The 11,993-nt window shown below is 50.6% G+C and overlaps 1 protein-coding gene across 1 annotated transcript in view; it reads right to left on the minus strand.

Annotated features, from left to right (window-relative positions):
* Positions 1–6,836: 6,836 nt before the first annotated feature.
* The window catches only part of LOC307189866 (pregnancy-associated glycoprotein 2-like), a gene marked incomplete at its 5' end in the record, with an annotated part of 23,339 nt that continues 18,182 nt past the window's right edge, over positions 6,837–11,993 (minus strand). The window contains 4 exons of the mRNA XM_079928356.1: positions 6,837–7,446; positions 8,751–8,996; positions 9,097–9,238; positions 10,713–10,829. Of these exons, the coding sequence (XP_079784482.1) occupies positions 7,294–7,446; positions 8,751–8,996; positions 9,097–9,238; positions 10,713–10,829 (658 nt within the window). The 3' untranslated portion in view covers positions 6,837–7,293. The remainder of the gene's footprint in view (positions 7,447–8,750; positions 8,997–9,096; positions 9,239–10,712; positions 10,830–11,993) is intronic.

The following is an 11,993-nucleotide window of genomic DNA, read 5'->3' on the forward strand; positions in this document are numbered from 1 at the left end:
GGTCTTCATCTTTGTTAGCGGGATTCTTTCACCGAGCATTGGGAAAAGGAAACAAAGAAGGGTCAGCAATCAGCTGTCTGTGCTATAGTACGACTGTCACACCTTGCATTGTAATGGCACTGTGTATATTCCAAGCATTTTTATGAGTGTCCTCTCATATCAGGATGCCATGAAAAGACCATGACAAAGACCTAGGTTTGAATACAGGTTCTGTTGTGTAATCTTGGGTAAGCCATATGACCATTTGGAGTCTCAGTTTCCCCCTCGGTAGGTACAAAGGTAGAATATAGCTCCTATCGTCCGTATAGAATGCTCTGGGTATTAAGTGAGATGATATATATAATGTACCTGACATGTAAGAAGTGTCCACAATGACAGCCCTTCCCATTGCTATTGCCATCCCACTGTATCTTTTTGTAAGAAGTTCTGGGAAGGAGTCCGAAGGGGGATCATTACCCTCTTTTTACAGGGGAGGAATTTGAAATGCAGGGAGTTTGTGACTTGGCTGTGGTCACACTGCTTGTTAGAGGTAAATCAGCCTAGAAGTAGCCTTCCAGATCTTTCTCCAGGGCTCCAGCAGAAGAGAGGGGTGAGAGAGGAAGCCAGGAGATGGGGAATAAATTAGGGAAATTAAGAAGCTAGAGAAGCAAGGAAGAGTCAAAATAGAAAAAACAAAACAAAACAAAAAAACTGAAAACTCAGAGAGTTCTGCATGCACAGAGACATCGAAAGGGGATGGAGAGATAAAGGAGAGAGATACAGAGATGAAGACACAGACACATACACAGAACTGCAGAGAGAGCAGAAAGAATACCTAGAGCAATCACAGGAGAAATGCTGTTCATAGGACCACATTTACAGTTGCACAGGTTGTGCACTGAGCAATCCCAAGGAGTGCCATTTTCACATAGGTCATGATGTGACGGTACCCCAAGAGTTGTGCAGCCCTGCAGGCCTACCCCAAGACCCTTGGGCCCCATGTTGCCCATGGCACGGTACTCATCAATAAGTGAGAGTTGAACTTCAAGAGTGTCAGGGAATGATTACATTCCCTTCTAACCCTGATGGGTGGAAGAATAAGAGGACAAGGAAGACCCCAGAAAGAGAGATGATGCCACTTACAGTCCCCGCACTTACATGACTAGGCACTCTGAGAGGGCTACCAGCCCAAGGATCCCAAGCCACTTCATGCTTCTTTTCTGGGTCCAAGTACTCAGGAAAGAGTGAGTTCTGAGCATGCAGTGGTGGCCAAGGGCTCCTAGTTATATATGCTCTGACATGCCCTAATTGTCCCCTTTAGGCCACTAATGGATCTGATTAGACATATGAACCTCTCGATACAATCTTTACCTCCATCAGTGTCTGTGGGGAGTGGACTTGGAAAATTCTCAGAATACAGAGATTTCTACTGTAATCTCTTCCTTGGGGCTTGGTTGAAAAATCAAACTAAACTGCACGGATTAACTAAGAGTGGGGAGACTGTCGCCAAGTTGGAGATAAAACACTGTTAACAACGTGATAAAAGTCAATGCTAGGGGCCATGCTTGACATTCGTGATCTCATGTGGTCATGAAGCGTGCGTTGTTGTCCTCAGCTGGAGAGGAGATCGCTCGGAGGAAAAGAGTTCAAATCGCAAAGTGAAGACTTTAGGGGCAGCCCAGTGACATGCGAGTGGCTTTATGTAGTGGGACCGATGGCACAGTTCAGGGGCACCTAGGATGTCAATCTGCATCAAAGATCTGGGCTAGAGTAGTACAATTGCACAGCTTCACTATTGAGAGAAATGTGATGCATGCATCCACAAGATACTTTATATCGTCCAACAAACATACAGGGAGGACCCTGTGTGCTAGGGTCCGGGGTAGATGCTGTAAAGTCAAAGTCAAGTAAGACACAGGAGGTTCTTATCTTCAGGGAGCTAGCAGTCTAGGGAAGCTCTCACAAACGCATGACTCAGGAGGCAAGAGAAATGAATGGAAGGGCTGGGCGGGCACCAGGGACACAGGGCAGCACATGCCCTACCACTGGGGGCAGTCGCTCCTCAGCTCCCACCAGCGGCTGGTTGGCAAGTTTTCAAGAGAAGTTAGAAGTCTGGATATTTATGTAAAATCCCCTGATTTTAAATGTTAGCGACCAATTTTGTTTGTTGTTTTCAAAAAACATAGTGTGAGCCAAACCTCAAACAACTAACTGTGTGCTGGATTCAGCCTGCAGGCTGTGCAGGTTTTTGTTTCTGGCCTAGAGGTGGGAGTAGAGAGGGGACAGAGGGGGGGTTCAATTCATGTTGGTCGAATGAGTAAGAGACCGAATGCATCTGAACCATGTTAATTTTCCTTCCTTATGTAAAGAAAGATTACCAGGGTCATATAAACCAATGAATTGAATAATGTCCACTTGCTGAGCATCTGGTATAATTCCCCACTAGGGTCCATGCCTTGAAACATTTTCTCTACCAAACCAAGCATGCAAAGAAATAACTTCTAAGTGTCTTATCAGTCAAAGAAGACAAAAGAGACCACTCAGAGCTCCTGCTCAGCCTGAGGTGAACAGGGCTACCTGTTAAACTGTTATTCCAGCCAAAGTGAAGATGATGGAGTTTTATGGTTCCTTCCAGGCTTCCCAGGACGTGGGTGTTCCTACGTGAGATCTATCCAGGCCTGGCCCTCGGGTAGAACGACGGGAGGCTGGCCTGGTCACCAGGTGGGTGATAGATTGGGTGCTGCGTCTTCCTACTCATTTTTGAATGTTGTTAAAATTCAGTTTTGGTGTTTCAGTCCCTACGCAGGGTATCTGACGGCAACTAGCAAGTGACACACACTATACCATTTAGCTCAGCAATTCTACTTCTAGGCATCTATCCCAAAGATACACTGGCAAAAATACAAAAAGACATATGTCCAAGCCATTCACTGCAACACTGTTTGTAAAAGCAGAAGTTAGAAACTTACCTGTAGTGACCATCCATGGGGGAGTGTTGAATAAGGCACAGGGCATCCGAACAACTGGGCATGATGCAGATGGAGGGAGGCGTGGAGGGTGAGATCTTCAGGGTGTACTGTTTAGTTTTTTAAAAAGGGGAACCGGAGAAGTGCTTCTAGTTTGTTACTTTTACATACGTGTATATGTCTATTTTCAATAAGAAAGAGTGGAAGAATAAGCCAAAGACAAAGGAAAAAAATTGTAATTTATGGGGGAGGGGCAGGGACAGAAGTGTGATTTTTCGTCTTATAGTTTGACTTTGCAAGCATGTACATGTGTTCCAGAATCAAAGAAGAGATAAACACATCTGTCGAAATTGAGAACTAAGACAAATGAGCCTAATTCTACCAAGTTGGTGACCCAGCCGCACACAACAAAACATTACTTAAGTGGCTTTAAAATGCAGAATTTTGACCTACATTCAGAGTGGGATATCTTCTAAGAACAAAGACAAACACACAAACACATCCTCCCTCCAAAACCAAACCCAAAACAAAAAACCAAAGAAATCTGAAACTATATCCGGCACCTTATTGTTGGTGATGTTGCTACTGTTATTTTGAGAGTATCTTACGTAGGTTACAGGTTAAAGCAAGTAAGTAATTAATGCTAATGTTGTCATGAAGCACGACTTCCAGTGGAAGAGAGAAAAGATGTTTACGTATGAAACAAAAAGCTTCAGTAAAACCCTGCGGTCTGAAAACTTGAATTGGAAGTATAAGTTTGTACCAATTAATTATTTTCTTTATTTTTTAAAGAAAATCTCTACTTTCTGGGTCTGACCACTGAAAAGCCTAGAAGCAATGGCAACTTGATAACAGGGACTTAGTGACAATCCTGAGGCCTAGCCTGTGGCCTCTGAACACCATATCCCACCAGAAGATACAGAGATTCTTGAAGAGATGGTTGATTTCAGGGCTGGGCCAAGAAATGCACAAGATAAGCCTGGGAATCTGGAAGGACCAGAAAGGTGAGGGCCTTCAAAGATTACCGGGGGCTGGACAAAAAGTTTAGGAATCCATATAAAAAGGCCGAAGTGGGACAATTTTAGCATCACATCAAATCGACTGAAACAAAATTAAATATAAAAAAAAACCATGACCGGGATTTCCCTGGTGGCGCAGTGTATAAGACTCCGGGCTCCCAGTGCAGGGGGCCTGGGTTTGATCCCTGGTCAGGGAACTAGGTCCCACATGCCACAACGAAGAGTTCGCATGATGCAGCTAAAGATCCTGCATGCCGCAACTGAGAATCCCGAGCGCCGCAACAAAGACCCGGCACAGCCAAATAAATAATAAATATATATTTTGGAAGGCCGAATAATATTCCATTCTATGTCTCTACCACATTTCCTTTATCCATTCAACTGTTGATGGAGCTAAGTTGTTTCTGCATCTTGGCTATTGTGAATGATGTTGCAACGTACATGACAGGACAAATGTCCCTTTGAGATCATGGTGTTAACTTTTTGGAATACATACCCAGAAGTGGGATTGCTGGATCAAACAGTAATTCTCTTTTTAAGTTTTTGAGGAACCTCCATTCTGTTTTCCAGCGGCTACACCATTTTACATCCCCACCAACAGTGTACGGGGTTCCACATCCTCTTCAACACTTGTAATCTTCTGTTTTTTGATAATGACCATCCTAACTGGTGGGAGATGGTATCTCATTGTCATTTGATTTGCATTTTCTTGATGATTAGTGAGGGAGGAACTAAGCTTATCCCAAATTTACAGAATAGGAAACTGATGTCCAGAGATGAACTTACCAAGGTCACATGACTGGTAAGGGTCAGAGGTGGGATTTGAACCCAGGAGAAAAGCTCCAGGATGTACGTGCCTGGCGAGTACGTCGCACTGTCTTCCATGTGCTTAGCAAACCTGGGATCATGCTGTTTTGTATTCTGTTCTTTTCTCTCAATGTCATATTGGAATGATTTCTCATAACATTAAATGTTCTGCTGAAACACAATTTTAAATAGAAATAAAATTAAAAAGTTGATGGAGATCAGAATTTCTCCTCATGTTGGTAGCACAGGCTACAAATATAGAGCCTCAGGAACAGTGGGCTCATAACCGACACAGCTCCAGCCCTGGCCTTAGGCTCATCTAGGGAGGCAAAGCCTGACTCTTTCTGCTTGATATTACGGCAGTAAGCCACGCTGACACCGTGTGTGTCCCGACATGATGCAGCAGTGCGTTCTAGTGGAAGCATCTGCTAATGCATCCATTCCTTTACTCAGCATGTATTTACTGAGGGTCTTCGACGTGCCTGTAACCACTACTGCAGCCACAAGATCGCAGGAGACTTCCTTCATCTGTACAAGGGGGTCGTGCCCTGCAGGGGCTCATGGGGAGACAGTGAAATGCACATGTAATTAACCAGAGCTGTTATTCTTACTCTTATTGGTAGTTTCTCCCCAACAGAGACATTGCTTATGGTTCCATGAAGACCACTTGGAAAATGAGTTTGACAAACTGTTCACTTGAGTCTCCATTAAGCCCATGCATGACATTTGCTGTTTTAAAAAAATGCCATTCTGCTCTCACCTTTTCCCCCTTTGTCAGCTCTGCAACCAGCCCTCTTTCACCCCCCCCAAGCCGATCGTAATCCAGGGCCACCCCAGAGGGACCAGACACACGGAACCGTGGACATACGGCAGGTGTGCACAGAGAAGGTAGCTGCAAGGCTTAGGGGTGTGTTTCAGGGTGGGGTGACAAGACTGAAGTGAATGTCCCCCTCTCGCCCGACTGCAGCCTTTCCCTGGTCCCTGAAGAGGAAGCCCCTCACTCCTCTGGCCCCCTACCCACACCTGTGTTGCTTTCTCCATCTGGCCCTCCCCATTGGGGGTTGTCTCTTCATGTGTCTCCATGAATCGGTGGTGGGTTCCTAACCCAGCCCTCTATCCTTGGGGTCCACCCCAGCACCTGGCACATAGTAGGTGCTCAGTAAATTTGTCCTGAATGGAGAGATGAGGAAGGAAGGGCGTCGTCCCTTTCGCTGATTTGTCTTGGCCGAGTAAAGGCCCATACCGTGCATTGCGTGGGGTGTGTTTTCCACCTTGTTTATTCTTCCCTGCTCCTTCTCTCATGTGGGTCTCCCTCCACCTCTGACCCCTGCTGTCCCCAGCCTGGGCCTCTGCTTCCAGGTGGGAAGAAGTGATGCTTCCACTCCAAATGTGCCAAACCATGGCAGCTCGAACCAGTGGTTTGTAGCTCTGCCCCTGGAGGAAGCTCAGAAACGCTGAAGGCTTAGTGCACCCTGGGGCCCCTTTACATGGGTGACATCCTCGCCAGCAGCCTTGGAGGCCAAGGGAAGGAGCATGCTGGGCCCTGGAGGGGTGGGCATGGCTCAGGGATCCACACGGCCCATCACTTGGGAAGTGGGACTGGAAAGGACACTGCAGGTGTGGGTGGCAGAGAGCTGGTGACTGGGGTGGGGGGACAAACGGGAACCATCTCAGCTTGAAGGGCCTCACCCAGAACCCCCCTGGAGCAGGCCACTGCCAAAGGTCCTGTGAGATGGGAAGGGTAGAAGGTATTTTTATTACCCGTTACCATCCCTCTGAAAGAGGAGGGGGCGGAGTTGGTGGGGACCATCACAAACTCTTCCACTGTCTAGAACACTCGCGGAAACTTCCTTGGGGCCTGCCTCGCCCCAGCTGCAGTCACGTGGTGCTGGAGGAGACTGTCAATCACGTTGGGCAGGGCCACGTGATCAAGTAAAGCCAATCATAGTACCCCCAAGCCCCCCCGCCAGGATGGTTGCTCCAGGGCTGGACACGTGATCTGAGGTGGCCCAATCAGAGCCCTCCTTGGTATCCCGAGGTTTTTCTGAGCTTCTTTCCTTAGGGATTAGACGCGTTAGGGATATATGTGTAGAAGTGTGAGGGAAGAAAGTTGTCAGGCTAAGAGAATCAAAGATGAGAGACGGGAAAGAGTGAGGGAGAGAAAGAGGGAGCTGATGGCTTCTGATTCCTTGGGTCCAGTCACTGAGATCTTCGCCTCTGCTGTGGTTCCTGTGTCCCGGATACCCAGTGTCCTTCCAGTAAGTCTCCCCTTTCCTTAAAGCCACTTGGAGTTGGGCTCCTCTCACTTGTGGTTCAGATCCTGCCCGATCATGATACACCTCCCCGACCCAAAGAGAGGCACCCATTTGTCTTAGCACCGTTGAGAATGGAAACTTTTATTCTTTGCTGAGAATGGGGCTTTGCAGAGCACCACAGTCCCCCGCCATCCCTGGGTAGGAGTGCCCTACGTGTGAGTGAGTGTGTGTTTGGAGGGGGCCTGACTGCTGAAGCGGCCCCAGCCTTTACACTGCGGGAGCCAGGCCAACCCTGTTGTTTCCCCGATCGTAAACCGAGAAATACAGCCTCAGGAAGACGTCGCCCAGGATCCAGGTCTCCGAGTGGCTCATGTTCTCTGTGCCCCCTCCAAAGTTGCTGAGGCATTGGCCCTGAAGGTTCTGGGGGAGACGGAAATGCACAGCAGTCAGCCTGAGCCCTTACCTGCCACCCTCTGGGCATCCGGAGCCGGCAGCTTCTCGGTTTTATCTCCCTCCTTTGGTAAGAACCAAGTGGCTCTCTCAGCAGCTGCGGAAGTGGGGTGCCCATCCAAGACCAAGAACGGCCAAGGCATGTGGTTGCCATGAGGGAGAGGGGCTGGGGGAGGGGAGGACGGGAGTTTGGGATGAACAGATGCAAAGCACTATAGAGAGGATGGGTGAACGACAAGGCCCTGCTGTAGAGCCCAGGGAGCTCTATTCAAGCTCCCGTGATCAACTAGTGGAAAAGAAGAAGAAAAAGGATACAAACACATGTATAACAGAGTCAGTTTGCTGTACAGCAGAAATTAACACAACACTGTATATCAACTATACTTGAATAAAATGTTAAACAAGAGCAAGGATGGCCTGTAATTCCCCTCACTCCTCCTGACCCTGCTCTCCGTTTCCTCTGCAGGGAATGCCTTTGCTTCTCCCTCTTCCCCACGACCCGTTCTTAGAGACTGCGCTCAGCCCCTCTAGGAAGGCTTCCTGGCCCCACGCTCGCCCTCCCTGGCCACTCCAGGCCGGGTTGGGTGACTCACCCTGGTGCTCCCCTTGTGTACAGCCCTCATCACTCTAATCTGCGCCCGGCACCCCTCGGCTCAGCCCCCGGGGGTGCCATTTGCACGGGGTCCAGTGCAGATTCGCCTGGACCCATGCAGGCCTCCTCATGCCTCCATGAGGCTGGGGGTTTAGAATGACTGAAATTCCCTTTCTTCCTCAAAGCCTTCTTTGAGGCCATCAGCCTCCTCTGAACTCCCACAGGGAACTGACATTAAGCCTCAACCCTGTGCAAGGGCCGTGCGGTCACTGTGCACCCTTAATTCACGGGAGCGTGCAGCCTCCCCACAGAGGGGTCTGGTACCCCAACTCACAGAGTGGGAAGTGGGGCTTAGCAAGGGGAAGTCGCAGGCGAGGACGAGGGTCGCCATGTAATTTGTCATCCAAAGCAGGACACCTTCGAGGTGGGAGGGAGACCGTTAACCATTATGGTGGGACAACACGCTGAGACTGTGGCCACCCACCCCACTTGTCCCTTGGCCTATTGCAGGGATTGCTAGAGCTGACTTTCTGTGTTCATCTATCTGAGGGCTCAGGTTGAACTGAAGCTCCTTGAGGGCAGAGGCCCTCAGTGTTCCCTTCTCCTTGTGCCTCGCACCAGGCCAGCACGGGGCAGTGTTCCATTTATTTCAGGATGATGGAAGTCCCAGACTGCCCCTTACTCTCAAGTGGTTGGTTTTGTGGGAGGCACTGGCCCAGCCACAGGGGCTCCGTGGCATCTGCAATGGTGTGGCTTGCCCTGCAGAGGGCCCCCTCCTGCAAGCAGGAGCCCAAGGGTTCCTGCAATTCCACCAGGGTTGGCCCTTCACCTTTCTGATGTAGGCTTGAGGGGGCACTGGGTAGTCGTTGCCGTTGATGCTGAAGATGATTGTAGGCAGGCGAGCCACATAGCTACATGAAACCGCATACTGTTAGAGAAAGAGGGAGAGAGGTTGGCCCAGGTGATCCCTGGTGCGTGACCCTGTGGCGTGACCCTTCACCTCGTGACCCCGTGGCGTGACCCGTCACCTCGTGACCGACAGGGCTGGCGCTGATGAGCATCTGGATGGCGGTGACCAGTCGGCTCGGGCCGAGCACAAACGAGGTCCCGGTATCCAAAATGGCCTGGCAGCCGCGGACACAACCAAAAACCACACCGTTCATGGTGATGCTGGGAGACAGTGGGACAGAGTGGACACCAGGATCACTGTGAAGTCTCCCCCCATGACCGCCCCCCTCACTGACTGTCTCCCTTCAGCTCACGCCCTGCCTCTGTTTGCCTTTGCTTTGGTCGCCTAACCTTCGCTGACTTCCTTTCAGCTCCTGAGTGCATCAGGCTCTTTGGTGCCTCAGGGCCTTGGCATGTGCTGCTCGCCCTTCCTAGAAGACCCCCATCCCCTTTGTCTAGCTAATTTCTCCTCATCTTCCAGGTTCCAGCTTACTTGTCTCTTTTTCAGGAAAGTCTTCACCCCCAGACTAGATCAGGCTCCTGTCTTGGTCACTCTCTGTAGTCTCTTCCTCATTACTAGCATGTACCGAAGTGGAAATTCATTATTATGTGTGTGACTCGTTTCATGTACGTCTGCCTTACTAGATGTAAGGGCAAGTTGTAGCCTCAGTGCCTCTCTCAAGTGCCTAGCACACAGCGGATGCACAATGTATGTTTGTTGAATGAATGAATGAATGAAAAAGTGGATGAGGACAACCAGAGCCCTGTATGTGCTGTGTGACCGATAACGGGTCAACCCACACAGTGACGATGGAGGTTCTCCGGGGCAGCAGATGCTGAGAGTAGGGGTGTCAGAGACACAGGCTGCCCTGGGAGAGGTTGTCTCCCAGCATGGCCCACTCACACAGCTCAGACACTGAGGCCCCCGGCCAGGCGATGCCTGAGCTAGCCCAGGGGGCCTCCAAAGGACACGGAAGCTTCTGTCTGAGGGTATCACTGAGAATCCCGTCAATTATTGCCCCTTGTTCTCAGGCCACTCCTGGATCCCGGCTTCCTGATTCTCTCTGTCACAGCCCCTGCCCCACTGTGTGCCCGGGATGGAGGGTGGCTACGGGTGGGGCGAGTGTCTCTTTGTATGAGTTGCTTTCAGGTCTCAAGAATGCAGCCAACCTCTCTCCACTGCTGGGGAGTTTCTCCCTCAGGAAACCAGTTTTCCTGGTTTGTCCAGGACTTTCCCTGTTTTGAAACTGGTAGTTTTGTGTAGTGAGAGCTCCCTGGGTCCCGGGTAGCCCTAGACAGTTGGTCAACTTATCACAACCCTGTTCAGGCTGGTGACATCCTCCCTGGTCCTCTTTTCACTGCACTTCAGGGTCTTCAAACCGTGCTCCCTGCCTTCCAGCGTGGTGGGTGCAGCCCTCTTGGGCTGCACACGTCTCTCTGAACCCTGTTCAGGACCCTGGTCAGAGCTCTGGTCAGGGGCCTGGGGTGATTATGAACCCATGGGTGGTGTGTGTATCTGTGTGTGTTTTTGTGTGTGTCTGTGTCCCTGTGCGTGTGCTTACACGTGTGTCTTTGGGGGTGGAGCGTATCTCTGTGTGTGTGACTGTGCGTCTGTGCGTTTCTTTGTGTGTCTGCATGTGTCCGTGTGCACGTGTGGGAGCATCACTTGGGGTGGCCCTCAGAGGGAGGGGCTTACCGGTTCATGGTTATCTGCCAGTAGTGAGGTCGGGACACTGGTATCCACTGGAGCTTTCCTTTATGGTATCTGTCGTCCACCCCGCCTAACATCACAATGCTGCCATTCTCCTTCTGGCTGAGGAGAAAAGAAAGAGGGAGGGCTTGTTGTAGGAGACTAACGGCAGGCACTGTCTGAGGGCTGTGCTTCTCCACCCATCCTTGGCACTATTAGGGTCCCCATTTTACAGAGACGGAAATTGAGGTCCGGAGGGATTGAGGACCTGTCCGAGGTGGGTCACCGACTACTGAGTGGCACAGAAGGGGTTCGAAGCTGGGCAGCCTGGCTGGGCTCCGACCACCCACCCTTCTGAAGAGGGCCCGGTCCCCTCCAGCAACCAGAGTGCTCAGAGATACCCTCAGAGGACACCGTGCCGGAGGGGTCTGGCTGCCCCCTCGCCTAGCCTGTCATTGTTCAGAAAAGCCGAGGCTCGAGGGCGCCAAGGGTGTGGGTTCAGACTCACCCAGGGTTGGCTTCACCAGCGTGTGTGACCTGTGCCACCCATGGGGCCTCACACGCAGCAGGGCCCTGAGCCTCTGCTATCCCTGTCTTGAAATTCCCAATACTTTTTTTTTTTTTTTTTTTTTTTGCGGTGCGCGGGACTCTCACTGCTGTGGCCTCTCCTGTTGCGGAGCACAGGCTCCGGACGCGCAGGCTCAGCGGCCATGGCTCACGGGCCCAGCCGCTCCATGGCATGTGGGATCTTCCCGGACCGGGGCACGAACCCGCGTCCCCTGCATCGGCAGGCGGACTCCCAGCCACTGCGCCACCAGGGAAGCCCCTCTTAATACTCTTTGAACAAGAGGTCCCACGTTTTCATTTCGCGCTGGCACCTGCGAATTGTGTAGCTGCTTCTGAGATCTGGGTAAAACGTTAGTGAGGAGGAAACATTCCCACCATCCCTCTCCTTCCTCCCATATGAAATCCATCAGCACATCCTGTTGCCTTTTCCTCCAACCTGTATCCTGATATCTTCCACTGCTCTCCCTCTTCCCTTCACACCCCCCTGGACCAAGCTGCTGCCCCTGAGCCCATGAGCATGCTTCTGTTCTCATAAAACTTTATTTACAAAAACCAGTGGCAGGGCCAGATGTGGCCCTGGGGCCATAGTTATCCCGGGCTAGACTGTCTCTCAGGAAACTTGTGGATCAGCTGGGCTACAACTTTTCATGCAACTGAAAGCATCTTACAGCTGACTTAGAGAGAGGGCTTGTGCAGTTCAGACTTACGTGCTCAGGTAGA

This window comes from Stenella coeruleoalba (genome assembly GCF_951394435.1).
Source record: "Stenella coeruleoalba genome assembly, chromosome: 8".
In the NCBI taxonomy this organism is placed as follows: Eukaryota; Metazoa; Chordata; class Mammalia; order Artiodactyla; family Delphinidae; genus Stenella; species Stenella coeruleoalba.